The sequence below is a fragment of the Cyprinodon tularosa genome, unplaced genomic scaffold (assembly GCF_016077235.1).
Source record: "Cyprinodon tularosa strain WSP-4 unplaced genomic scaffold, ASM1607723v1 ctg394, whole genome shotgun sequence".
NCBI classification, from domain to species: Eukaryota; Metazoa; Chordata; class Actinopteri; order Cyprinodontiformes; family Cyprinodontidae; genus Cyprinodon; species Cyprinodon tularosa.
The window spans coordinates 155,742-181,852 of NW_024039112.1; the positions used below are offsets into that span (position 1 = coordinate 155,742).

Genomic DNA, 26,111 nt, shown 5'->3' on the forward strand with positions numbered 1-26,111 from the left:
CTGAAGTATAAAATGCTTCTTTAACTTTTTAGTCATTGCCACTTCCTGAGAAGTGAGCCCAGATGGTGAACAGCTGCCTCCTGTAGCTCTACGCAACTTCTCTGATCTGAGTAAGATTACAATTTATATCAAAATCTGTTGTGATGTCTCCTGGTTATTTAATACATATAAGTTATGAAGTGTTATTTAAAGAGTTTGTCCCGAGTGATCTCTTTTCAGGGAAAAGAACCAGAAAGATAAAAAGATGTAAACACAGAGCCTATCTTTAAAACTGCTCTGGGGCAGATCAGTTTTTGATGCTGTTTTCTATAGTGTTTATATCCAAGTGGGATTAGAGGTCCAAACACACCTAATGAACTGAAAACTTACGCTCATACACCCTCCGGGGTCCTCCTCCGCCTCCTGCACTCCTGTCTGTGAAAGGAGGAAAAGGTGGTGCCGGCCTCCATGTCCTAAAGTCGTCCTCCTCCTCCCCTTCTCCGTAGGGAGATCTGGGCAGCGGAGCCAGGTTTAGAGGAGGCGAGTTGGGCAGGGATGGAGGGTCGGGCCTTGACCCGAATGCAATGTCTGACCTGGGGTCTGGAGGGAGCCTGAAGGTTGGAGCTCTGGGCGGGGAGCCGTCAGGCCGGATGTAGTCTCCTTCAGGGTAGAAACCAGGACTGAAAGGGAATTTTCCCCTGTTAGGAAATCAAACACCCAAAAATAATTTAGGGTCTCAGAAACCATCTCCTTTATCCTCACCTGAACTCAGACCCACGATAGGCTTCATCCGGTGGGCCGAAGGAGGACGGGGTTCTTCCCCTGATCCCTGACCTGCTGCCCCCTACATAATCTTCATAATCAAGAGGATCATATTCTCTCTCAGGAAGCGGCTCTGGAGGGAAGTACTCCGGACTATATGGAGGAGCTGGAAAGATGAGGAGAGGAGCCACATATTATCCCTCTGCTGACATGCTGCTGCTGGACTGAGGAACATTTGTGCAAAACCTGAAGGTTTTTGTTGAGGAGGCCGGGTTTAAAGCAATACTGTTGAATTTTAAGCCACAAGGGGCACTAGAGCTGTAACTTCCAGTTTTAGTACCTCTTAAAGCAACTGGACAGATGGCGCTGTCGCAACATGAACCAGCTTTCTTCTCCGTTTTTGAATCTGACAGAAGATAGATAGATAGATAGATAGATAGATAGATAGATAGATAGATAGATAGATAGATAGAAAGAGGAAATAGAGGGAAAGAGAGAGAGAAAGAGAGGCAGAGAGAGAGTATATATATATATATATGTATATACACTCACCGGCCACTTTATTAGGTACACCTGTCCAACTGCTCGTTAACACTTAATTTCTAAGCAGCCAATCACATGGCGGCAACTCAGTGCATTTAGGCATGTAGACATGGTCAAGACAATCTCCTGCAGTTCAAACCGAGCATCAGTATCGGGAAGAAAGGTGATTTGAGTGACTTTGAACGTGGCATGATTGTTGGTGCCAGAAGGGCTGGTCTGAGTATTTCAGAAACTGCTGATCTACTGGGATTTTCACGCACAACCATCTCTAGGGTTTACAGAGAATGGTCCAAAAAAGAAAAAACATCCTGTGAGCGGCAGTTCTGTGGGCGGAAATGCCTTGTTGATGCCAGAGGTCAGAGGAGAATGGCCAGACTGGTTCGAGCTGATAGAAGGGCAACAGTGACTCAAATAACCACCCGTTACAACCAAGGTGGGCAGAAGAGCATCTCTGAACGCACAGTACGTCGAACTTTGAGGCAGATGGGCTACAGCAGCAGAAGACCACACCGGGTGCCACTCCTTTCAGCTAAGAACAGGAAACTGAGGCTACAATTTGCACAAGCTCATCGAAATTGGACAGTAGAAGATTGGAAAAACGTTGCCTGGTCTGATGAGTCTGATGGCGTCTTCAACATGAAAGCATGGATCCATCCTGCCTTGTATCAACGGTTCAGGCTGGTGGTGGTGATGTCATGGTGTGGGGAATATTTTCTTGGCACTCTTTGGGCCCCTTGGTACCAATTGAGCATCGTTGCAACGCCACAGCCTACCTGAGTATTGTTGCTGTCCCTGTCCATCCCTTTATGACCACAATGTACCCAACTTCTGATGGCTACTTTCAGCAGGATAATGCGCCATGTCATAAAGCTGGAATCATCTCAGACTGGTTTCTTGAACATGACAATGAGTTCACTGTACTCAAATGGCCTCCACAGTCACCAGATCTCAATCTAATAGAGCATCTTTGGGATGTGGTGGAACGGGAGATTCGCATCATGGATGTGCAGCTGACAAATCTGCGGCAACTGTGTGATGCCATCATGTCAATATGGACCAAACTCCCTGAGGAATGCTTCCAGCACCTTGTTGAATCTATGCCACGAAGAATTGAGGCAGTTCTGAAAGCAAAAGGGGGTCCAACCCGTTACTAGCATGGGGTACCTAATAAAGTGGCCGGTGAGTGTATATATATATATATATATATATATATATATATATATATATATATATATATATATATATATATATATATATATATATATATATATATGTATACACACTCTATATAGTGTATATTTACTATAACCTTTTGCTACTGTAAACGCCACAATTTCCCTATTGTGGGACAATAAAGGGATTTTCTATTCTATTCTATCCATCTTCCATCACTCTTATCCCAAGCAGGGTCATGAAGGGTGCTGGTGCCTATCTCCAGGTGTCTACGGGCAAGAAGTGGGGTCCACCCTGGACAGGTCGCCAGTCCATCGCAGGGCAACACAGAGACAAAAAAAACAAACAAACATTCACGCACACACTCACACCTAAGGAGAATTTAGAGAAGCCAATTAACCCAACAGTCATGTTTTTGGACTGTGGGAGGAAGCCAGAGTACCTGGAGAGAACCCACGCAGGTAGAACTTGCAAACTCCAAGCAGAAAGACCCCGGGCCGGGAATCGAAGCCGGAACTTTCTTGTGGCAAGGCGGCAGTGCTACCCGCTGCTCCACTGAGCAGCATTCTATTCTATTCTAAATCCTACATCAAATGAAAAAAAGAACCAGTGTGTTAAAATCCAGTCCAGGATTGGAACCAGAGACAGTTCAAAAGTTTAAATCTCATGTTTACTTCGTCAGCACAGCCAAGAGTGTAAACAGGCATATCTTTAAGAATATTCTTCATAGGGTTAGCCTGACGAATTTAGAAGAAATACTTTTACTGCAGAAGAATGAGGCAAGTCAAGTTCTTTTATATTTCTGGTAAATGAGCAGAGGTGTCAAGTAACGAAATACAAATACTTTGTTACAGTACTTAAGTACACTTTTTAGGTATCTATACTTTACTTCATTACTTATTTTTCTTCCTACTTCTGACTTCTACTCATTACATTTTCACACAAGTATTTGTACTTTCTTTTCCATAAATTTTTAAAACAAACATTACTTGTTACTCTTGCTTCAGTTTAAAGTTTATAAATATTTATTTCACATCAATGTAGATCATGGTCGCCATCCATATCTAGTGAAAACTAGATGTTGATGTCGAAATGTCGGACACAGGTGAGAGCGTATCGGGAGACGGAGACCAACAAGACCTCCCTCATCCTTGGCCCTATCTCAAAGAATTTTTCAAAATAGTCGAAAAGTTGAGATTTCAATTCATATAGTGGCAGGTACTTTACACTTTAAGTAGTTTTTTGGAGCACATACTTTTCACTTTTACTTGCTTAAAGAGGTCAAGTTGACCTCTTCTACCAGAGTGTTTTTAAACTACAATATCTATACTTCCACTTAAGTAACAAAATTACAGTGTGTACTTTTGACACCACTGTAAATGAGTATCTCTGAAACTCTATGAGGTTTTTACCTCAATAAAATAATAAGACTGGATAAATAAAGAAAAGCCTCTCAGTTCCCCTTATATAGCATAAGACAGACAGAGGTGCAGCTTTGAGTAGGTATTCATAAAGCATTTATATTTAGATATTGCTAACAACAATAATTTCTATATTATTGTTGTTTATGCTCTTTAACAGTGACTGTGAGGGCAGCTTATGCTCATAATGACTTCACTAAAATACATTAATTTCTTATTTTAAGATACATTTTTTAGTTAGAGTGAAAATTTAAAATCTCAGAGTGGTCAGATAAATATTGGCCAAACTGATCAGAAAGTAGGTCAAGGAGTCAGTTTTAGTTTCAGTCTCGAGCATCTAGCATGGCAGCACCTCTGTTAAATGGCCTGTATTTATATAGCGCCTTTATTCAAGTCAGGAGACTTAACCAAAGCGTTTTACACTACATTCATTCACCCATTCACGCACACACTTATACACTGATGGTGGCAAGCTACATTGTAGCCACAGCTGCCCTGGGGCTCACTGACAGAAGCGGGGCTGCCCTACACTGGCGCCACCAGGCCCTCTGACCACCATCAGTAGACAATGCAGGTGAAGTGTCTTGCCCAAGAACACAATGACACTGAAAGTCGGAGTCGGGGCTTGAACCGTCAATCCTTCCATTTCAGGGCAAACTCCTACATCCAACGCCACTGTCGCCCTGTTAGAACAGGTACAGCTTCTGTGTAGCACGCTGTGAGATGCAGGAGTGTAATTATTCTGTGGTAGGACATCTTTCACCAAAACAAACAGTCTGATGGTTCATGATCATGTTATCCATACTGCTCCTACCTCCTCGTCCTGGTCCGGTTTCTGATCTGTCCTGGAACCTTCCTGGGAACCTTCCAGGGGAATGTGAAATGCACAGAGTGGCGTAGTCATCTGCAGAGAGAAAGAAAGGAAACCAACCTCTTACCTCAATGTGACCTTACTGGTTCTCTAGGAGATATGATGTGGTTTGACCATCTGAGGAACATTGAGGTGTGGTTCACTGATTACCTTGGCTTTACATTAGACCCAAGTTCACCATTGTTGCTTTTGTTGTTTGCCTGTGATTCTATAGCCCCTCTTACAGTACCCCTATGAAACCATTCCGTGCCGAGTTTGGACTAAGTTTGGATCCGTCAACCATGCCAAGCTCGATTCCTTATGACCGTTTACACACCACTCTAGAACGGTTCCTCAAATCCTAGTCACGATCTACGGTACTACTGCTCTATAGAGGGAATCAAGCAAATCAACATGGCGGCAACTGTGACATTCAGAAAGTTTGGTTATTATTGTGATATTTCGTTGTTTCCAGAGAGTCAGGCAAATAAGGCAGCCTTTGGTGAATTTACTTGACAGAGTTGGCTTTTGGGAAGTGGATACGACAAATGATCAGGGCTTACAGACGCAGGAAAAAAAAACAGACGTTGAGGTTCATTACACTACTAAGCAGAATCATCACTGGAAATCATGTGGCATGTAAGGAAGCTAGTATTTTATGAATGTCTGAAATTTCATGATTATGGAGGCTGACAGTAAGGAGATGAGACGGGCTGCTCATGCGCTCTTTGTTATATGAGCACTGAAGGCCTGGTTATACTCCTACAGCAGGAGTATAACCAGGCCTTCAGTGCCATTTACACTCAACAGTTATCTCGGTTACCATGCTTGCACCAATCTCAGCACGGTTTCAAAAAGGTCTTGTAAATGGGGCTTAGGTTTACCTTAAGCATTGTCATAGTTTACCTGAGTCAGTGCGGGGGCAGAGGGCACAGCCCATTCCCCAGCCCTGCCCGTATAAGCAGCAGCAGTCGCTGAATGTGACTTGACCTCCGAGAAGAGGACTCTGACACAGCATGTCGGTGCTAACATGCTGCCAGCACACGGACAGGTTCTCATCTGGAAGGAGCAAGGAACAAAAAATCCGATCAGTCGATATGCAGATGATGTGCCGGTGTTTTTTTTGACTAATTTAAGTGTCATTTGTGGCTGTTTTTTGTCACATTGGGGCAGTAAATCACACAGGTCTGCAGGGGAGAGGAAGGCTTACCTACAGTAAGGTGGGAGGCGTTCACACAGTTTCTCTGAGTGTCGTCCAGGACCAGCGGAGGAGCACAGCTGCAGTGATACGAACCAACAGTGTTCACACACACACCTCCAACACAGGTCTCCTCCTCACACTCATCATAATCTGAAATATGAAGACTGGTCAGCAGCAGCAGGATTTCAGGAAGATCTGCAGCCAATGGGCTCTATTCCTACCGACACACTCCAGTAGGGCGCTGTTGTAAATAAAACCACTGGAGCAGTAGCATCTGTATCCTGGGATGTTGTTGACACATACTCCATTCTTACACACCTCCGGATGGAAACGCTTGCACTCGTCCACATCTGGAGACAGACAGATGATCACAAAACCTCTGTATATCTGCTGCTTTATTGGTCAGAAAAAAGGCTTCAGAGCATAGGGTGTCACAACCTCCAGGCAGCTCTGTACCTGAGTAGCCGAAGGCTCCCGCTCCCGCTGTCACATACCCTCTCCCGCTGGGGCACAGGGACAGAAACTCGGCTGAAACACAGGAACATCAACTGTAAGACCTGTAATAATGACTGCAATATGCTTCAGTTTCTGGAAGTCTCACGTGTGTCTTCAGGAGGACAGGTAAGATACTGGCAGCCCAGCCCCCAACCCTCCCCCATGGTGCAACAGCACTCCTGCTGGCTGATGTTGGCGGTCAGCCGGCTGCAGGAAGCTTGTTCATGCAGGTTGTAGTAACAGTCCCTCAGCTCTCCGGGTCGGGCTGCTGGAAGCACAGGGAGCTGAGGGGCCGAGGATGGCTGCAGCTCCACAGCAACGTCCACTGTTCTGACTTCAAAGCCAGAAGAAGCAGAGGAATAGTGTCTCGACTCAAGATCTGTCCTGGATGCTAAAAAAGCAGAAAGAAACCCTAGAGCTATGCTGTTGTAAACTAAAAGTGCTATTTTAATTTGTTATGGGGCAAATTATATATAAACATTAAGACTCCAGTTAAACTTTTATCAATAAAACTTTTGATTTTCACAGTAACATTTTGTTTTCAGTGCAATTATCGGCAATCGCAGACAAAAGACAATGACTGTCGGAAAATCGTAGTGGGAAAAAAATTTCAATGATCAAAATTGACCTGTGGGGAATATCTGACCGTGTCTGAAAATCCCACAGTGTGACAGCTGCTACGACCTCTGTCTAATGATCAGCCAAATGGAAATGAAGCTGCTGCTTTCAAAGATCTTCTAAAGAAGAGTAAAGCAAGGTGAGCTAGTTCCAGGATTGTTTTTATAATCCTCAGAAGAGAAGCATTTAAATAGGGCAACAAGTTTATTGTTAGGATTATTATTATTGATGATGTGTGAGTCTGTTGAACCCCAATAGTACCTGACTGTTGCATGGCCAAAATAATGTTTTCTCAAGTAGTTTATCAAACAGGGACAGCTACTCTGTCAGGATTAAAGGTGTGGTCGGAAAATTGAGATTTATCCAGTGAAAAATTTTTTTACTCAGTCTGTTTCGCCTGCAAGGCCACAAAATGTCTGACTCACAAGTGTTTTGCATACAAGGAATACTTATTCCATAACAAGCCAAATTCTTTCTCAAGACTTGTTATTGTTTAACCATAGTGTGTAATTCGCTTTGACTCTGACACATCATCAGAACAGAACAGGGCTGATTACTGTATCATATGATGAACTATTCTCTCTTTGCAAAGATATAAAAATAAAGTGCCGATGGATTTGACTCAGTCAGCAGACATTTATGATGTAAAGATGTGGATATGTGGGAGAATGGAGTTGTATAAATACTTCTTTAACTGTGATTCGAGGCTACTTCATGAGATGTGAGCCTGGTTGGTAAGCACTGGCTTCTGTAACCCTAACTTCTCTGGTCTGAGTAAGATCACAATTGATGTCAAAATCTGTTGTCATGTTAATTAATAAAGTGTTATTTAAATAGTTTGTCTCAAGTGATCTCATCTCAGGAAAATAACAGAAGAGAGAAAGCTTCAAGTTGTAAACACAGAGCTTTCCATAACAGTATCATACTATATCAAGTGAGATACCGTATATCACTTTACTCTATATCATAAAGTAAACATGCTAACTGCTAATAACTGAGTTGCCTATTGAATGTAAAGTTGTCACGTTTTCTTGTTGTAGTATTAACACAAAAAATATATATACCAGTTATGTTGTCTGTAATGTTAATAAAAGGACATTTAAGGTTTTTTCCACTTTCTTCTGGTTCTGTAACACAACCGGAAGAAATTACACAGAGAAGAGTTTCCGCAGATGAGGAGCAAAGGAGGGTCCACAGGTTCAAAATAATTCTGCCCCAAAAATAAAAAAAAAATAGAATAACACATTTTGAAGTTCTTAATCAATTCCTGTCATGCTTAGCCTGTCATTTTGCTCCAATCAGAGTAAACGACCAGTGCTGCCTCTAAAATCAGTAGAAATGAATGCACACAGGGTAAACGTTATGGCAACTTTAAAAATCACATAAGAAGAAAAAAGGTGGTGGATTATGGGGCGCCGTTTGTAAAGATAAGCAGTCAAAACTAAGGAGCAATATTTATGGTTATTTAGCGTATTTTAAGAGAAAAACTAAGGGTTTATTTTTTTCCAAGTCATTTTTCACTATTTCATTCATTTGTCTATAAAAAATCTTACTTTGTTAAATAATTATTTATTTTGGAGCTAAATATTTAGTTTGCTAATTAAATATTTAGTTTGTTAAATAAATATTTAGCTCCAAACTTAATATTTATTTAATAAAGTAAATATTTTATTTGCAAACTAAATATTTAGCCCAGAACTAAATACTGTATATATTTAACAAACTAAATATTTAGCTAATATGGAAATTCACTTGCCAAAAAGCGGAAGTGAACTACCAAAATAAAAGCCTGGGAATCTCTAGCAAGCACCAAGCTAAATTTTTATTTTGTTGAATAAATACTAAATTTGGATCAAAATATTTATTTCACAAACTAAATATTTAATTTGGACCTAAATACTTATTTAACAAACTAAATATTTAATTTGCATATTACATATTTAGCTCCAAACTAAATATTTATTTAACAAAGTAAGATTTTTTATAAATGAATGAATGATATAGTGGAAAAATGACTTGGGAATTTTGTTTTCTTTTTTTCTCTTAAAATCTGCTAAATAAGCACAGATATTGCTCCTAAATTTTGAATGCTTAACTTTACCAATGGCGCCCCATAGTTAATAGTGGAGTACTGTTTTGGCTGCTGACTTTTCTTAATGTAACAATGGTGAGGTATGGCTGTTATTCAGAGTCGCCTCAAGCAACAGTTGAACCTCGTTGTCTCTCTATAGGAGAAAATGATTTACTGGCATCTCTAGCATTTATTAGTTGTGTGGATGTTTAGGCAGTATGCGTGTTTATCTTGAGTTTAAAAGAACACAGCACCAATAGAGGGGATGCATGGGAATTAAGCCACAATTACAATATCGCCATGTAACAAAACAAACATCCAGGTTTTAGTGGATCTTCGTCGTGTAAACGGGCCCAGACTGAAGCTGTGGGGGTCAACAGGAAAGGAGGGAATCACCATCGCAACAAGAATTTAGCATCTTCTCCCTTTTGAAAGCAGCAAATAATATTTTAAATTGTTCATAGTACTGGACATGATTAACAAAAAAAATCAATGAAGGACACAGATGAGTGTTGAGCTGAAAGGTTAAAGCATTTCTCTTGGGTATGTCTGTTGAAGGATGTGTGAATTTGTGTTTGTTACCTGTTCCCACAGAGCTTAGACACTGTCTGGTTGAAGAGTCAAAGATGTCTGCTGCTCCATCACATTTACACGTAAAGCTTCCCTTGGTGTTCTCACAACGAGCAGAACCACAGACACCTGGCTGAGACACACACTCGTCCTCATCTGAGAGATGAAAACCCAGCCATGTCATGTGTGCTCCCATAAGTAACCTCAGATCCATCATTTGAGCAGCTGAAAACAAACCAAGCAACGACTCTGATGTAGTTCATCCTTTAGGTTTTTTTGTAGACTCACCTACACAGCTGCCATCAGGAGCCACCTGATAACCTGCCTGACAGGAAGCAAGACAGCGGTATGATCCAATCGTATTCTCACATCGCTGCGACACACAAACAGAACTACTGGCAGAGGCACACTCATCCACATCTGGGAACATAGACAGGCAGAGAGCAAGTTTAAACAAGAACAAAGACATCATCTGATGGGACTTAGAACTTTTTGTGCAAGGGTTTACCGAGGCAGGCGGTCTTCTCAGGGTTGGTGATGAAGCCAGTTTTACACTGACACTGGAAGGAACCTTCAGTATTGACACAACGACCATCCGAACAAACACCAGACCTCATGCACTCATCCACATCTACAAAGAGGAAATAACAAAAAATCCTGGGTTTGGTTTGGTTAGGATGGATGGATGGAGGGACGGACAGACGGCCGGACAGACAGACAGACAGACAAGGCATTTAGTAAGGTAGAGCAAATCAATTGTTGATAAAGATAATGTCAAGTAAGGTAAATACATGGATGATTTAAGGTACTGTAAATAAAGTAAACTGATGGATGGATGAAGGATCTCGTTCTTTTGGTCATGATCCATATTTCATGAGCATAAGTGATGGTAGCGTTGTTGACTGACGGGTAAATTGGGAGCTTTTCCTTTGCTTGCTTAGCTCTCACTTTATAAAAACAGAGAGATAAAGTGTCTATAAAACATCAGCAGCAGCACCAGCAGCATAGATCCATCTATTGATCTCTCGCTCCATTTTCGCCTGACTCGTGAACAAGATTCAAAGATACTTGAACTACTCCATAAAGGCTATGAACAGGACCGGTTACAAAGGGCAGCCCTGTTGGAATCCAACATGCACCTGACACAGGTCCGACTTAATGCTGGCAATGTAGACCAAGCTTCTGCTATATTTGTACAGAGACAGGATGGCCCAAAGTAGAGGGCCCCTAACTGCATACCACTGAAGTGCCCCCCACAAGGAACCACAAGGGACAAGGTTAAATTCCTTCTCAAGGTCCACAAAACACATGTTGGCCAGTTTGTCAAACTCCCAAAACACTCATACCCTGCAGAGAGTATAGAGCTTGTCCAATGTTCCAAGGGCGGGACAAAAACCAAACTGCTTCTTCTGAAGCCAAAGTTTAACAATCAGTTGGACTCTTCTTTGCAGCACCCTGGCATAGGCCTTCACAGGGAGAATGAAAAGCGTAATCATCCTATAGTTGAAACCCACCAAGTCCCACGTCTTATTGAGAGGAACCATCCCCCCAGTGCCAGTTTAGGGGCACTCTACCCAACCTCCATATGATGTTGAAATTCGCGTGTCAGCCAAGACATCCCGACAACATCCATAGCTCCAAGGTACTCAGGGCTGATCTCGTCCACCCCAAAGCCTTTCCACTGTGGAGCTTTTTAACCACCTCAGTGACTTCAGCCTGGGTGATGAATGAATAAATCCTGAGAACCCCATTTCTTCTTCCACCACTGTTCAACAATATAAATTTTAGGGTCAGCAACTCTCCACTTCAACTGAAAACGGTATTAGCAAAGCACTACATTCCCCTCCGGAGGTGCTGCACGGTTTGCCAGAAAGGCTGTGAGGCCAACCGATAGTCTTTTTCTGTCGCCTCTCTAAGCTCCTCCTAGTTTTTGCCTCAGCAACCGCACGGTCAGTGGAATGCTTGGCCTCATAATACCTGCTTGCTGCCTCAGGAGGCCCACAAGCTCGATAGGACTCCTTCTTCAGCTTGTCAGCATCCCTTACTGCTGTTGTCAACCACCAGGTTCGGGGATTGCCCCCACGACAGGAACAGCAGACCTTATGGGTTTCCCACATGGGCGTTGAAGTTAGCGTTAGAGTGATGGAATCTCCAGACCCATCTGCTAGAGCTTGTTTGCATTGGGAGACCCTACCACAGGCATTAAAGCCTCTGGAAACATCCAGGCACTGAAACCTCTCCACCACTTTAAGGTGGCAGTTCAAGAAGAAGTTAAGATCAGAAAAGTAAATTGATTGATGAATGAAGGTAAGTCAGGGTAAAATAAAGTACAATGATGGTTTGTTGAAGGTAAGGTATAGTAAACCAATGGATAGCTAACGTAAGGTAAAGTAAATTGATGGTTTGATGAATGTAAGGTAAGGTATGGTAATGAAAAGTAAAGTAAATCAGCGAATGAATGAAGGTAAGGTAAACTGATTGATAAATGAGGACAAGGTAAATAGATAGATGGATAAAGGTGAGGTAAGCTAAAAAAATGTAGGAAGGTAAGGTAAACTTAATCTATGCATGGATGAATGTAATGTAAGGTGAGGACAGATAAAGTAAACAGATTGTTGGGTAAAGGTAAGCTAAGGTACGGTAAGGTAAAGTTAAACGATGGAGTGTGAACTGTATTGTAATGTAAGGTAAGTTATCCTAATAATCATTTTTTTAGACCTTGGCAGGAAGCCTGTATTCTCTGAAAGAAACCATGCATGAATGGAGGGAGCATGAAAACGGCATGCAGACAGACCCTCGGCAGGGATCTTAACAAACTCGGTAGACCTTTCAGAAATATGGGTTTAGAGATCCAAAATAATTTGGACAAAACCTCACCGAGGCAGGCTGTCCTGTTTTCATTTAGTGTGAATCCAGGTGAGCATACACAGGTGTATGACCCAGGTGTGTTTACACACTCCCCTCTAGAGAAACAAAAGTCCCCTTCCAAACACTCGTTGACGTCTGCAAAGACAAAAATCATTGTTGGCTCACTTTCAAAGCTTATCTAGCTGCAGAAGATGTTTTAAAACCTTATCTACATTCCCCCATACCTCTGCACTGTCCTCCCAGGCCAAAGCGTCGGTATCCGGGACGACAGTCACATCTGAACGAGCCGACAGTGTTCACACATACCTGCTCTGCTTCACATGCTCCGGCACTCGCACACTCATCCACATCTACAGAACAAAATATTCTTTCATGAGTTTCATCTCATTTCAGACCCGTTCAGAGCTCCAAAACTTACAGCTCCAGCTCTAAATCTTGCATCAGTACATCTTCATGAAAGTTAAACTGAGCTTGCATTTATGTTTGCTGGTTTGATATGACTAAATGGTGATTTAGGTATCAAAAGTCAGGTCAGAACCTATATCACTCTGGTATTCATGGAAAAAACTCTGAAAAAATGTTTTTAAACCTTCTTTTATAAAAATCAAAAGAGCAAACATAAAACAGACTGACCATCATCAGATTTAATGTAAAAAAGGCAAGTATGCAACATGGGAAACCAAAGAATTTTTAAATTTTTTTTAAGTTTGCAAGTGTGTCTAAAAATCTGTCAGTTCAATTAAAATGTACACTTTAGTATCATCACCAAACAGTTTGAACTTTGAGGGTCCAAATATGGTTCTGGGTTCCTAATTGTAGGACAATGAAGGATTTTCTGTTTTATTCTATTCTATTCTAAATGAGGTGGCTAAGATGAAGAGTAAATGGAAGAATAACAATTTTAGAAAATCCAGTAAAGTTACAAATCATACACATAGAAACTTTATGTATAATTAATAATATGTATAATTTAGGCCATAAAGAAAAAACTAAAACTTATCATACAGCTTCTCCTTCTTATAGTCCTTAACACCAACAATCGTCCTGAATTATACTTTGAGTCCAAACTATTCTAATGTCCAATAAGTGAGCAAATAACTTAGTTGATGTACATATAAAGAATGAAAATATCAGAAATGAACCAAGTACTGGTCCTTGAGGTACACCAAAACTTAAAGAATTCAGGGAGATTATTGAGCATTTTGAGCTTAATAAATCACACATAAAGTTCAGTTACTGGTAAACACAAAGTGTAGATCAAAAGAAATAAAATCAAGTAATTTCTATCTACCATCAACTGGTCATTGGTTCTATAACACCCCAGTATGAAGGGCTCTAAACCATTCAAAACAATGAAATTCCCATGTTGCAATTTTTATAGTATGATAGATTTATGTCCCAAATTCTGATGCAATACACATAGCATTCCATTGTGCTGCTAGAGAAGACTCGTATTCTTTAATGCCCATATGTAGCCACTTAAGCCGCTATTACAACCACAACAATAGCACAAAAAAAAAAACTGCTCTAAGAATTTTGTCCACATAAACAGCTTTCAAACATATTCTCTTATAAACAGTGAAAAGTACTGAACCAGCACTGATGAATTGAACAGGGAGAGTATATATAGGAGACAGAACAAAGACTGGACTAATGAGCTGATTGGGAGCAGGTGTGGATGGAAGCATCTAGAAGGGAGCCAAGGGAAAGGAAACAAACACAAGGGGGCAACAGAGAGTAACTAAAAAAATAAAACATTGCTAGAAAACAACTACAAATACAAAGAAACTAAAAATACACTTTAACAGAGGGCAGATACCCTGACTGTCAGAGTGAATAAATGTTACTGCTGTTGGGGTGAGTAGCAGCCCTCATGAATGTGGAAGTCAGGTATGGTTGTGTTTCTTCATAACATTCCAAACTGGAATTGCTACTTTCTAGGGCATTCCAGCTGAAATCTCCTATTCACAGGTCAGATTTCTTCTTAAGAGTACAATTACTTCCACAGATGCTAGAAGCTGTCTTGACAACATAGCAACATAATACAATTGTATAACAAGCTTATCACATATTTGATTTGATATTTAAATTTTTTATGTACAAGGAGAGCATAAGAAAAGTATTTTGAAAGTTGTAAAATCCTCTAGGAATTCTAAGAAGTGTCAAGATATCTGTACCTATAACATCAATTATAATACCAGTTTGGACCCAGAAAATTTCTGTGGTTATACAGCTTTTATCAAAAATATGTTGGTCTCATTTGAAGTGACTTATTATCATAGCATGCTTGTGAGTGCGTACACACCTGTGCACTGTCTGTTGGTTAGCGTGTATCCTTGTCGACAAGACACACACCTGTAGGATCCCACAGAGTTCACACACATCTGTCCAGGACACTGAGACGGCTCAGCACACTCATCGACATCTGAACACACACAGCGGTCACAGATCACTGCTCAAATGGATAAGAGGTCCCAAAATCAGCATCAGGACCGAGGGATATGTACCCGTGCAGGTGTTGTTTTTGAGCCGGTAACCATTGAGACAAACACAGCGAAAACTTCCAGGTGTATTTTCACAGCGGCCATTGGAGCATGGAGACCGCCGACACTCATCAATGTCTGCAAAAAGGTGACAAAACAGAGAATCAGACCATTTTATCAGAACGGGCCCCAATCGGGTCGAGTCGGATCCAGTCGGAAGCAGACAAATGTTACCTGTACAGATCCCATTGAGCAACCCGAATCCTGCGTGGCAGGATGAGCAGCGATAAGAACCCAGAGTGTTAATACATTCCTGACCCGGGCACTGCAGAGGATCCACACACTCGTCCACATCTGAAAAACACAGGTATCAAACACACCTGTAGGATTTCCCCAAGTCAAAAAGTTAAGGTAAGGTACGGTTAAGGCAGGGTTGTCAAACTGTAGTCATTGAGGGCTGGTGTCCTGCAGCTTTTAGATCCGTTTCTGCTTCAACACACCTCAATTCAATTATTAGGTCACTAGCAGGATTTTGGACAACTGAGAAGATTCTTCTTCAGATAAGTCGGACCAGGGACACATCTAATATCTGCAGGACAATGTTCCTTAAGAAATGGAGCTTGACATCCCTGGGTTAAAGTAAAATAAGGTAAGGTAAGGCAAATCGATGATGGAGGAAGGTAAGGTAAGGTAGGTTTAGGTAAGGTACTGTAAGGTAGGCTAAGGTAAGGCAAGGTAGGGTAAGGAAAGGTAAGCTAGGGTAAGGCAAATCGATGATGGATGAAGGATAAGTAGGGTAGGGTAAGACAAGTTAGGGTAAGGTAAGGTAACATATGGTAGGCTAAAGTAAGGTAGGGAAAGGTAAGCTAGGCTAAGGTAAGGGCCACCGTACTACTGGCCTCTTGTAATAGAGCCAACTTTTCTTCCATACCTTCACAGGTGTTCCCAACGAACCTATAACCATGAGGACAGGCACACCTGTAGCTTCCTGCTGTGTTTTCACAGTGCCCATTAGTGCAGGGATTCTGCTGACACTCGTCCACATCTGAAACACATGCATATAATAATCACACCTGTAGGATTCGCAAAGAACATATTCTAGTGCAGAGTCTGTACGGGTCAGATTTTACAAAACTGTATCTGCCCGCAACCAGAGAGTTCAGGTTTGAGACTTGACCCAACTGGTGTTTATAAAGTGTACAGACAGCTGTTTTGGTGCTTAAACACCATGTGCTTTATTTTTCCAGCTGCAGCAGAATAATGGCTTAATATCAGAGACAGTAAAGAATATCGACTCACGCTCACATCCAGTTCGCACTGAGCTCACAGATTAACAACTGTAAATTGGCTGAATTAAGAAGGCTGCCTTGTAAAAAAGTACTGTTATCTGGATATTCTTGAATCAATTTACTTATAAGGATGTACAGTTTATAAATAGGAAAATATAAATTATAAGTTTAATTCATGCTGTAACTCTCTGTTTTATAAGGGTACCTGCGGGTACCCACGGGTACCTGACCCGGTGCAGGACTCTTTTTTTAGTAAAACCGAGAAGGACCGATGTAAACTTTAAGGTCTGTTAGTTTTTAGGGATCATTGGTTACTTTGCTGTTGCTAACAGGTCCTTTACCTTCACAGGTGTTCCCACTGAGCCTGTAACCACGATGACAGACACACCTGTAGCTTCCTGCTATATTTTCACAGCGGCCATTACTGCAGGGATTCTGTCGGCACCCGTCCTCATCTGAAACACACGCGGGTAAAAAACACACCTGTAGGATTCGCAAAGAGCGTGTTCCAGTGAAATCGAGAAGAACCAATGAAAATGGATCTTCGGTTACTTTGCTGATGCTAAGACATCCTTTACCTTCACAGGTGTTCCCAATGAGCCTGTAACCACGGTGACAGGCACACCTGTAGCTTCCTGCTGTGTTTTCACAGCGGCCATTAGTGCAGGGATTTTGCTGGCACTCGTCCACATCTAGATGCAAACAAAAATATAGTGTATGGATGTATGGATGAACCAATGGATGAATGAATGGATGAATGAATGGATGAATGAATGGATGAATGAATGGATAGGCCCTTTTCTTTCATGCAAAAAGAAAGCAGAGGCTTTGTTTTGTCATTCTCAAATATTGAATAATTAAAAAAAGTATATAATAAAAATAGAAATATCTTAATGATAATTTCTATAATGCTTAATTTCGAGACTACAAAAAATTATGACAAAGCAAAATGTTTAATCATTTAAAAAGAAAAGAACCGCAATAGTTGTGAATCCGATCTTCCCACCGTGACAGAGGGTTCCCTGATCGTTGAGCTGGTATCCCTCCTCGCACTCGCAGGTGTATTTCCCACCCGGTTGGTCCAGGCAGCGGCCCCGCCCACACACACCTGGCCTGCTCTGACACACACTACGAACAACTACACACACAAACATATATGACACATCATGTCAGGAATACAGAAAAATATGGTATCTTTTCATTGGAAAAAACTAAATAATATACATTTTACATTAAAATGTGAAACATTTGCCAAGATGAAGGCTGTTTGAAATTCTCTTCACCCTCTAAAAAAAAAAACTTTCAGTCAGGAATAAATCTCAGAGCGAAACTGTCTGGTCTGAAGAACAACCCAGAACTCAGGAGTTTAAAAACATAACACATGAACACATATGATGAAACTGAGACAGATTTGATGGATCTAGAGGTTCTACACACAGGCAAAGTTGATAGTACCCTTTATTTAATGACAGAAAAACCGACAAAGAATGACATGAATCTGACAAAAACTCTATGAAAATGAACAAATGAAAGTCATAGAATGTTTTTCAAACATGTTTCAATAACAAGTGCAGCTGTAGTCACAGGAATATCTAGCTGCTTGGTCTTTTAATCTTTATCTTTAACACACTTGTCCATAATTGTCTTTCTAATCTCCTGAGACAACTCTTTCCTTTGCTGCCTCTGGCCCATGTTGAGTGTGGTACACATCATGTCACCAAACAGCAGCATGACTGCAGACACTCTATTTGAGCTCAGAGCTTGTCTTCCTGGCAGTGTGATTCCTGGACGGGGCGCCTGTAAAGCTGGTTGACAGTTGCCTTTTGTATCTCTGCTTCTTTCTGTATCTCTGCTTCTGTCTCCTTGAACCCCAGTCGGCATTGGCAGATGGACGCTCACACTGAGCCTGGTTCTGCTGGAGGTTCTTCCTGTTAAAATGGAGTTTTCCTCTCCACTCTTGCTCCAAGAACCGAAGACAATCCCTCACATAAGCATGCTTGTAGCGACAGCAGAGAGCAAAAACTCCCCTTTAACAGGAAGAAACATCCAGCAGAAAAAGGCTCAGTGTGAGCGTCTATCTGCCGAGGCCGACTGGGGTTCAAGGAGACAGAAGCAGACAAAAAAAGAAGCAGATATACATAGATAGTTGAGCGGCATTGATACTTTTGTAGCACGCAAGATGGCCGGTGCAAAAAAAGGACTGATTGCCTTAGTCAAAAAAGAAATGATCCTTCTGAGTCTAGATCCAAATTACTTAATTGTATGTCACTGTGTTATACATCAAGAAAGTCTGTGTGCATGTTCCTGAAGCTAAACGATTCCGTCAGAAACTTCATCAAAAGCCAAGGGCTGAACAACCACCAGTTCAAAGAGTTGCTCCGTGAACTAGAGTCAGGGTACTGGGATCTGTTTTTTTATTGCGAGGTGCAATGGCTTAGTTGCACTAATATGCTCTCACTGATTTATGCTCTGAGGGGTAAGTCAACTACTTCATGGAGACGAAGGGAAAACCTGTGACAGAGCTCAGTGATGACAAGTGGCTCAGTGATCTTGCCTTCATGGTGGACATTACCATGCACCTGTGAGAGCTAAACACCAAGCTGCAAGGTCCCAACCAGCTCATCAGTTCTCTACTTTCAAATGTGAAATCATTTGAAGTTAAGTTAAGGCTATGGCAAGCACAACTGGAAAATGGAAACACTGTGTATTTTCCCACTCTACAAGAACAACAGGCTGATGTCACAACGGAGTATGCTTGTGAGTGTGCAAAACTCATTCAGGCATTTTATGAATGATTTTGTGGTGTGAAACATACACAAAGGGAACAGGACATGTTTGCTATGCCATTCAATGTGCAATCAGCTGATGTGCGAGAAAACCTCCCAATGGAAATGATTGAGCTGCAAAGCAACACAGCTAAGTGCGACAACCTTCCTCTAGTTTACTTTTAATAGCTGTATGTTGGTGCTAAGAATGTTCCCATTCTAAGGAGACATGGCCTGAAATATTAATCTCGGGTTGGGACATCATACTGCTATGAAGAGCTTTTTTCAAAAGTAACCCTTCGTCTTCCGTCTCTGCTCAAGGCTGACAGACCCAAATGTGGAAAACCAGCTTTGAGTCGCATCATCACCACCGGCAGCTGATCAGATGCTTCGCCAAAGACAAACAGTTCCAGCTATGGCATTAGGTGAGTCTGACATGCATAGAAATTATGACCCCCCCATCCTATCAGTCATACCTTTCTCTTGTAATGAACGCTAGAATTTATGTCATTAAAACTTTAAGGCTCTTGAAATACTTTATACAAAGGGAATTGGCCCTCAAGATGGAAAATGTTCCACAATCCTGTTCTAATAACATTTAAAATATACAAAAATATAAATATATAAAACTGAGAATAGGAGACTATGCGGTACTTTACAATGCAACTCAAATAGAATAGCATGACGAGATAACAGAGGAGGGCACGCTTATTTGTGCAAATAAACATTTCAACAGCAAGAGGGATGTGCACATTTATAAAGTCTGATCTGGTTCCGGACCAAATTCCAGCTGCCATTTCCTGTACTCACTCTGGACTCTGCTTGGACGTCTCGTTGGGACCACAGCCGGTTGTCTCTCTGGGACAGGGAGCTCTCCACCAGGTCTGGATCCACGCTCTGAGGTCTGAGGCGGCAGAGAGTCTCCTCGTCCTGGTGACGGGTCGGATTGGGATCCAGTGGAAGGCTGATTGGCAGCTGATATTAAAAAAATAATGTGATGAACCACATCAGATCCACTATCTGAACATGGCTGAACAAACATTACCTTGATTATCACTTGAGAAAAGCTTTGGTCTGGCTGGAGGTGGGTTGGACCGTCCCTGTTCGGTGTCCAGTCTCTCCTGGGAGGCCCTGGCTGCAGAGCTGGCAGGCTGCGCTAGTCTGGAAGACGAGGAACCGGCATTCAGGCCAGGCTGAGGCGAATTGGGTCTGGTAGAAAATGGTGAACCAGAGAAGCTGGGTCTCTGCAGAGAGTGAGAGGTTCCACCACCTCTGGACCCTGGAACCAGAAGACACAGGTTTGTTTTTGGTTTGCATTGGAGGTCTGGACACCTGAGATCAATAGACTCTTTAGAATCAGCCTAAATAACCTGAGGAAAGCTGTGAATCTGGACCCGTGTTGTCCTGGGATGTTGGCAGGGATCCTCGCCCTGCCTGCTCAGCATCAGCTCTTTGAGTGAACTGCAGAGTGGATGCTGAATAATGATAACCAGGACCGGCTGGACAGATCTCTTTAAAGGTAACTGCAAAAAAGAACAAACAGCAGAATGACAAGAAACTGGGCTGAACAGAACAATATGAAGAACTGCTAAAAACAAACTTCTGCAAGACAGCAAACAAAAAAACAAAACCCACCTGAACCAAAGTAAGGACATCTCTGGCAGTCTGGTCCCCAGGCTTTACCGACTCGGCTGCAGCAGCAGATTTGCTTGGTGATGTTTCGAGCTATGGGCAAGGAGCAGGAAGATGGACCCAGACCTGCGCCCACGACTCTGTAACACTGACCCTTCTCCTCTGATATCACACTTTGTGCTGAGGAGGACAAACAGAGACAGAGACATGTTAGAAAAGTGAAGCTTTGATATTCCAAACAGAGGAGAGATATGCAGTCAGATTGCTGCATGCAAAACGAGAACATGCTGATCTCTGGTCAGCATAGACACAGAAAGCCTGATTACAAGGATAACAAGCTCCAAAGACCAGCTATTGGTGCTGTCACAGTGTAAGGGAGGATGCAAGACCAGAACCAGGGCTGAGACACAGCTGTTAGGTAGAGGACAGTTCAGAACCCAAACACGAGACATCTGCCGTTTCCTCATAAAATGCAGAGGGCAAATGTCATTGCAATGCACATTGATTATCATTTTAGATCAATTTGAGTGTTCAATGCTTGGTTGGACCGCTCAAGATCTACCCAGAACGCCCAATGGGCGCTTCACTGTGGCTCTATATCCTAAAAAACTTTACTTTTGGCAAAGCACTGGAACAATCGAAATCTAGATAAGTCACAAGACAATTTACACTTAAAATAAGAAAACACAACTGCATTGTCTTATTTCAAGTGCATATTATCTAATTATCTTATTTTAAGAGTAAAAATACTCATTCCATTGGCAAATTACCTCATTTACCTACTCAAATTAAGGATTAATACACTTAATTTAAGAAAATGTTTATTATTTCAAGATCGTTTTTCCACTGTACTAGTTAGAGTGGCTCAGATAGTCTGGAGCGACATCTTTAGTAATGCTGCTAAAGACTTAGGCTGCTGGAGGACATAAAAGAAATCTTTCCCTGACTCGGCTACATTGAAAAAGCCTTTCCTACCCCCATGTATACGTATGTTCAACGTTTACCATGCCATAGTCTGCTGCAGGCTCAGTGCTTACTACATCCGCTAAGCTGTGCTTCTTTAAATGAGCCTCCAATAGACCTTCCACTCAAGGAACCTCGTCCTCTTCTCCAGAAGAAAAACGCACAGGTAACTAACAGCTTTAGCATGTTTTTTTTGTTTAATCCGTCCTTGCAACCTCACTGGTTCTAGCTCTGGGAGAGGTTTCTTCCTGTTCGAAGGAACTTTCCACCATCGCCATATGCTTGGTCAGGATGAGGGATTGACTAAATGCACTATGCTAAACCTTTTATCATTTTATTATAAATTAGCTTATTTAAACTAAATATCCATTTTGTGTCAGATTGTTTTGTCTATTTCTGGTATTTCTGGATAACAGATGGGTCCCTTTTTCCTGTCAAGTGACTTGAAAAAAGGAATTTTCTTAATAATAAAATATAATGATTGGAACATGTTTGTTGACAGTGTTCTGTTGGCCCCTAATGGGTCTTCTAGGGACAAATTAGCATGGCAGTTGTGATCTGTATGTCAATGGTCAACGTTACTGTGTGGTTTGTATGTTAAGAAACTTGTTCTGGTAAAAAGTCTGAAAAAAAAGTAATAGAAATGAAAGTAATGACAGGTAAAAGTCTCAAACACATAGATGCTGTTAATAAACCAGCTCGTAGCTGTGAGTAGAACGATGCAATGAGAAGCAGCCAGACCAGCATCCTTCAGCTCCTTTCTCCTCGGTCAATCCGGAGAATGCCGGTCGGAATGACTGAACCCCAGTCAGGCTTTTCAGAAACAACCTGAACGCCTTCAATAAGATCATCTGACTCACACAGAACCAAAGCCCCATGTGATTTTCCTGACAGTGTGAGGAGCAAATCTTTGCATTACAGCTGTAGAAATAACTCCCAGATGTGCAAAGTTGCCTGAATTTAAGCTGGATTCTGGAAATCCTGACCGGAGTTGCGTTATTCCTCTTATCTGGCCGGCGGCGGATTGTGTTTATCATGCGTGTGTGCTACTTACATATGCAGATTCCATGTGTGGCATCGAGGATGAACCCCAAGCAACACACACAGCTATAGCTCCCCATGGTGTTCACACAGAGGCCGTTCTCACACAGCCCCGGCTGGTGGCACTCATTCACATCTACACACATCAGCACATGCACACATGAATGATGGCAGGATTTCTCTTTGACTCAAAGCCATTGAAGACCAGAGGAGGTCTGCCTCAAACCCAAAGGATGCCAAAGGTCCAAACATTGGAAGCTGATTTTACGAGCATAACAGAATGAAACTGGTTTTCTGCATTAGGAATGATCTGCAGATCAAAATCTCTTAATTAAACCATTTTTGGATTTTATTCAATAATAACGTCCAACCCCCAAGGCCTTCAGACTGAAATGCCATTTTTTGGGGGGGGGGAAATCATGAAAGAGTTTTGTAAAAATATTGTTTGTTTATTGGAAAACATTAACCCTTTATAGGGCACGTTACCATTTTTAATCACTTGCATACCCCTTACAAATGGAGTCCCTCCGTCCCTCAGTGAGCTCTAGAAGCACAAGATCTATATCCAGCCATTCAGCAAAGACACTGCTAGATGGCTGTACATCTTATTTTGGCATTTGACCAATTAGATGAGCCCTTGAATGATAAATTACCTACTGTAAATTAAGTTGGAAAAAAAGGTAAAAAGTTCATTTGAAAGTTCAAAATACAAGAAAAAAAGGTAAAAAGCTAATTAAAGTTAAAAAGTCAAGAAAAAAAGGTAAACAGCTAATTAAAAAGTTAAAAAGTCAAGAAAAAAAGTTAAAAAGCTAATTTAAAAGTTGAAAAGTCAAGAAAAAAAAGGTAAAAAGCTAATTAAAAAGTTAAAAAGTCAAGAAAAAAAGGTAAAAAGCTAATTAAAAAGTTAAGTCAAGAAAAAAAGGTAAAAAGCAAACAAAAGAGTTAAAAAGTCAAGAAAAAAAGGTAAAAATCTAGTTAAACTGTTAAAAAGTCAAGAAAAAAAGTTAAAAAGCTAATTAAAACGTTAAAAAGTCAAGAAAAAAAGTTAAAAAGCTAATTAAAAAGTTAAAAAGTCAAGTAAAAAAGGTAAAAAGCTAATTAAACAGTTAAAAAGTCAAGTAAAAAAGTTACTAAGCTTAGTTAACAATTATATTTAGATTTATAAACTAAAAAAATTAAGTGCCAGTATCAGCATTAATGTCTCTAAGGTTATGTTGTACAAAACATTTTTTTCTTGCCCTCTCACAATGTTTTTCAAGAATTTCTTATAGAAGCAGTTTTGTTAATTTTCTTAATATATTCAATCAAGTCGGCATTTCTTGTTATTACATTGACATTCATTTTTGCCATCGAAATATCCATATTTTCTGAATGTTTTAAAGGTAATAAAGTCTTGTCCTGGATTCCAATAACACTATTGGCTGGAAATTTGGATTTTCAAAGGATTTCACTGAGGGCGCTATAAAGGGTTAACATTAGAAACAAATGTTTTTATTTCATTACTTGTCTCACCTAGTTTGGTAGTTATGTCATATTTTGTTACTCTGGAAGCCAACTGTAGATTACCGGTATCTATGAATTTCTCGGAGGATTATCAATAAAAAAAATTATAAAAGAGAATAAATATAATTGTAACCAATTGTCTTAAATATTAATAGCTTAATAGGGCTGTCTTTACATAGAACAGGCTGTGTTTACTTTACTTTGGTTTCATCAACCTTTTATATTGTTGTTATTATGTAGTTAAAATATAGCAATGCTGAAATATTCTAGCTTCCCCAAATCATATATTTGAGAGCAAGTTAACTAGATAAATTGATCTTGGGAGGAAAAGTTCTCATCCTCAGTAGCTAAGAGCCAGCGGCTCCACCTGGCGGCCATGTTTTACTCACCGACACACTGTGATCCATTAGCTGATCGCTGGAAGCCAACAGGACAGCTGTTGTTGCTTCGACCTGTAGTTGATTAATAACAGATCAGTTTAAAAAGGTCTTCCTTGATACAATGAAGAATTGTTAAAAATACATTTTCTTTATGCAAATTTTAAATCCTTTATTTGCTTAGTTATTGAACTCTGGTGATGGAGGACTTCTAAGCTAGCAATGACGTTAGCAATTTATCAACATTCTTTGATTCCCAAAGAAGGGGTCTGGACCCCCCGGGGGCCGCAAAACTATAAGCTAAGGGTCACAAGATATTTTTTACATTGTGATGTGATTCAAATATAACAGTAAAAATACCAATAAATTATAAAATGCAAAAAGAAATAAATATGCCATTAAATGATCAAAAATAGATTTAAAATAATCAACTGTTATTTAAAAACATTTTGTTAAAATGAACATAATTAGTTTACCGTATATCAATAGATTGATTTAAAGAAACATGTAAGGTACTTTTAGGGGTGGCTAGTTGGTGCCACAGTTATTTTCAGGGTCACAGGCAGAAAAGTTTGATAACCTCCACTCTTATGTAACATTTGTTTCATGTAAATGCTCAGATGAAACATTTAGTAGATTTATTAACAGAAAGTGAATAAAATCTGAGCTTTCTTTGCAGGCATGGTGCTTTATTGCACAGCTGATAGTGAACAGTTAGTTTGTACCTGGGGTTTCAGGACAGAGAGTGCAGTCGGTGAGGCCCCACGCCTTCCCACCTCCCCTACAGCACACCTCCCTGCTCCTCAAACCAGGGAGAGGAGAGCTGCACTGCAAATACATAAAAACAGTGAGCATAGATCACAGTTCAGTAATAATTGGCTTCAGAGGGGAAGTTATTTGGTTATTAATCCTCTCAGAAACAGAAATGCTGTTTTTGTTTTTTTCCCCCTATTGTTCCTCCAGATTGAAACAGCAGCTGTCACCTGCCTCCTCTCACCTGTCCATCTTTGACTTCTCTGAAGCAGTATTTGAAGTCAGACTGAAGGTTGTAAGTTCCACCGCCCCTCAAAGTCTGGGCCTGGATTCTTCCGGCACCTGCTGGAAGCAGAGCCGGAGCAGGAGCACCGGCCGAACCCGAAGAGGAGGAGGAGGAGAGGGACCGCAGGGAGGGAACGGAGCCAGAAACCTGGATCCACAGCGAGGAGACAAAGAGGAACCAAAACAAAGATGTGGAAACATTTATTTGAGCTTGTATAAAAAACAACCATAGTTCTAACAGAACAAATACAATACAAAACTATGGAGTAGATTTTGCTCCATTCTCCTTTTCAAAAACACCAAGATTTATTACTTTATTATCTGAGATCAATTTAATCCCATCTAGATGAAGTGATTGACTCATTTTTGATAATGGATTAAAAAATACACTTTATAATTCCTCTTTAATGATTCGATTTAAAAGGTGCAATTAGAAAATACTTTTAAATTAGATTTTAAATGGCCTGAT

General features: G+C 40.9%; 1 protein-coding gene across 1 annotated transcript in view; it reads right to left on the bottom strand.

The window, feature by feature from the left end:
• LOC119791534 (latent-transforming growth factor beta-binding protein 4-like) overlaps positions 1–26,111 on the bottom strand; it is a 75,837-nt gene that overhangs the window by 8,402 nt on the left and 41,324 nt on the right. Inside the window, exons 5-33 of the mRNA XM_038297683.1 lie at positions 25,602–25,790; positions 25,330–25,432; positions 24,617–24,679; positions 22,738–22,860; positions 20,724–20,900; positions 20,459–20,611; positions 20,134–20,367; positions 19,899–20,063; positions 17,330–17,461; positions 16,902–17,015; positions 16,665–16,778; positions 15,922–16,079; positions 15,866–15,875; positions 15,269–15,388; positions 15,059–15,172; positions 14,857–14,976; positions 12,776–12,901; positions 12,561–12,686; positions 10,192–10,314; positions 9,972–10,103; positions 9,696–9,839; positions 6,531–6,815; positions 6,386–6,457; positions 6,151–6,279; positions 5,939–6,079; positions 5,635–5,787; positions 4,693–4,782; positions 742–907; positions 370–659 (exon numbers count right to left, since the gene is read on the bottom strand). Coding sequence (XP_038153611.1) covers positions 370–659; positions 742–907; positions 4,693–4,782; positions 5,635–5,787; positions 5,939–6,079; positions 6,151–6,279; positions 6,386–6,457; positions 6,531–6,815; positions 9,696–9,839; positions 9,972–10,103; positions 10,192–10,314; positions 12,561–12,686; positions 12,776–12,901; positions 14,857–14,976; positions 15,059–15,172; positions 15,269–15,388; positions 15,866–15,875; positions 15,922–16,079; positions 16,665–16,778; positions 16,902–17,015; positions 17,330–17,461; positions 19,899–20,063; positions 20,134–20,367; positions 20,459–20,611; positions 20,724–20,900; positions 22,738–22,860; positions 24,617–24,679; positions 25,330–25,432; positions 25,602–25,790 — 4,066 coding nt within the window. The remainder of the gene's footprint in view (positions 1–369; positions 660–741; positions 908–4,692; positions 4,783–5,634; positions 5,788–5,938; positions 6,080–6,150; positions 6,280–6,385; positions 6,458–6,530; positions 6,816–9,695; positions 9,840–9,971; positions 10,104–10,191; positions 10,315–12,560; positions 12,687–12,775; positions 12,902–14,856; positions 14,977–15,058; positions 15,173–15,268; positions 15,389–15,865; positions 15,876–15,921; positions 16,080–16,664; positions 16,779–16,901; positions 17,016–17,329; positions 17,462–19,898; positions 20,064–20,133; positions 20,368–20,458; positions 20,612–20,723; positions 20,901–22,737; positions 22,861–24,616; positions 24,680–25,329; positions 25,433–25,601; positions 25,791–26,111) is intronic.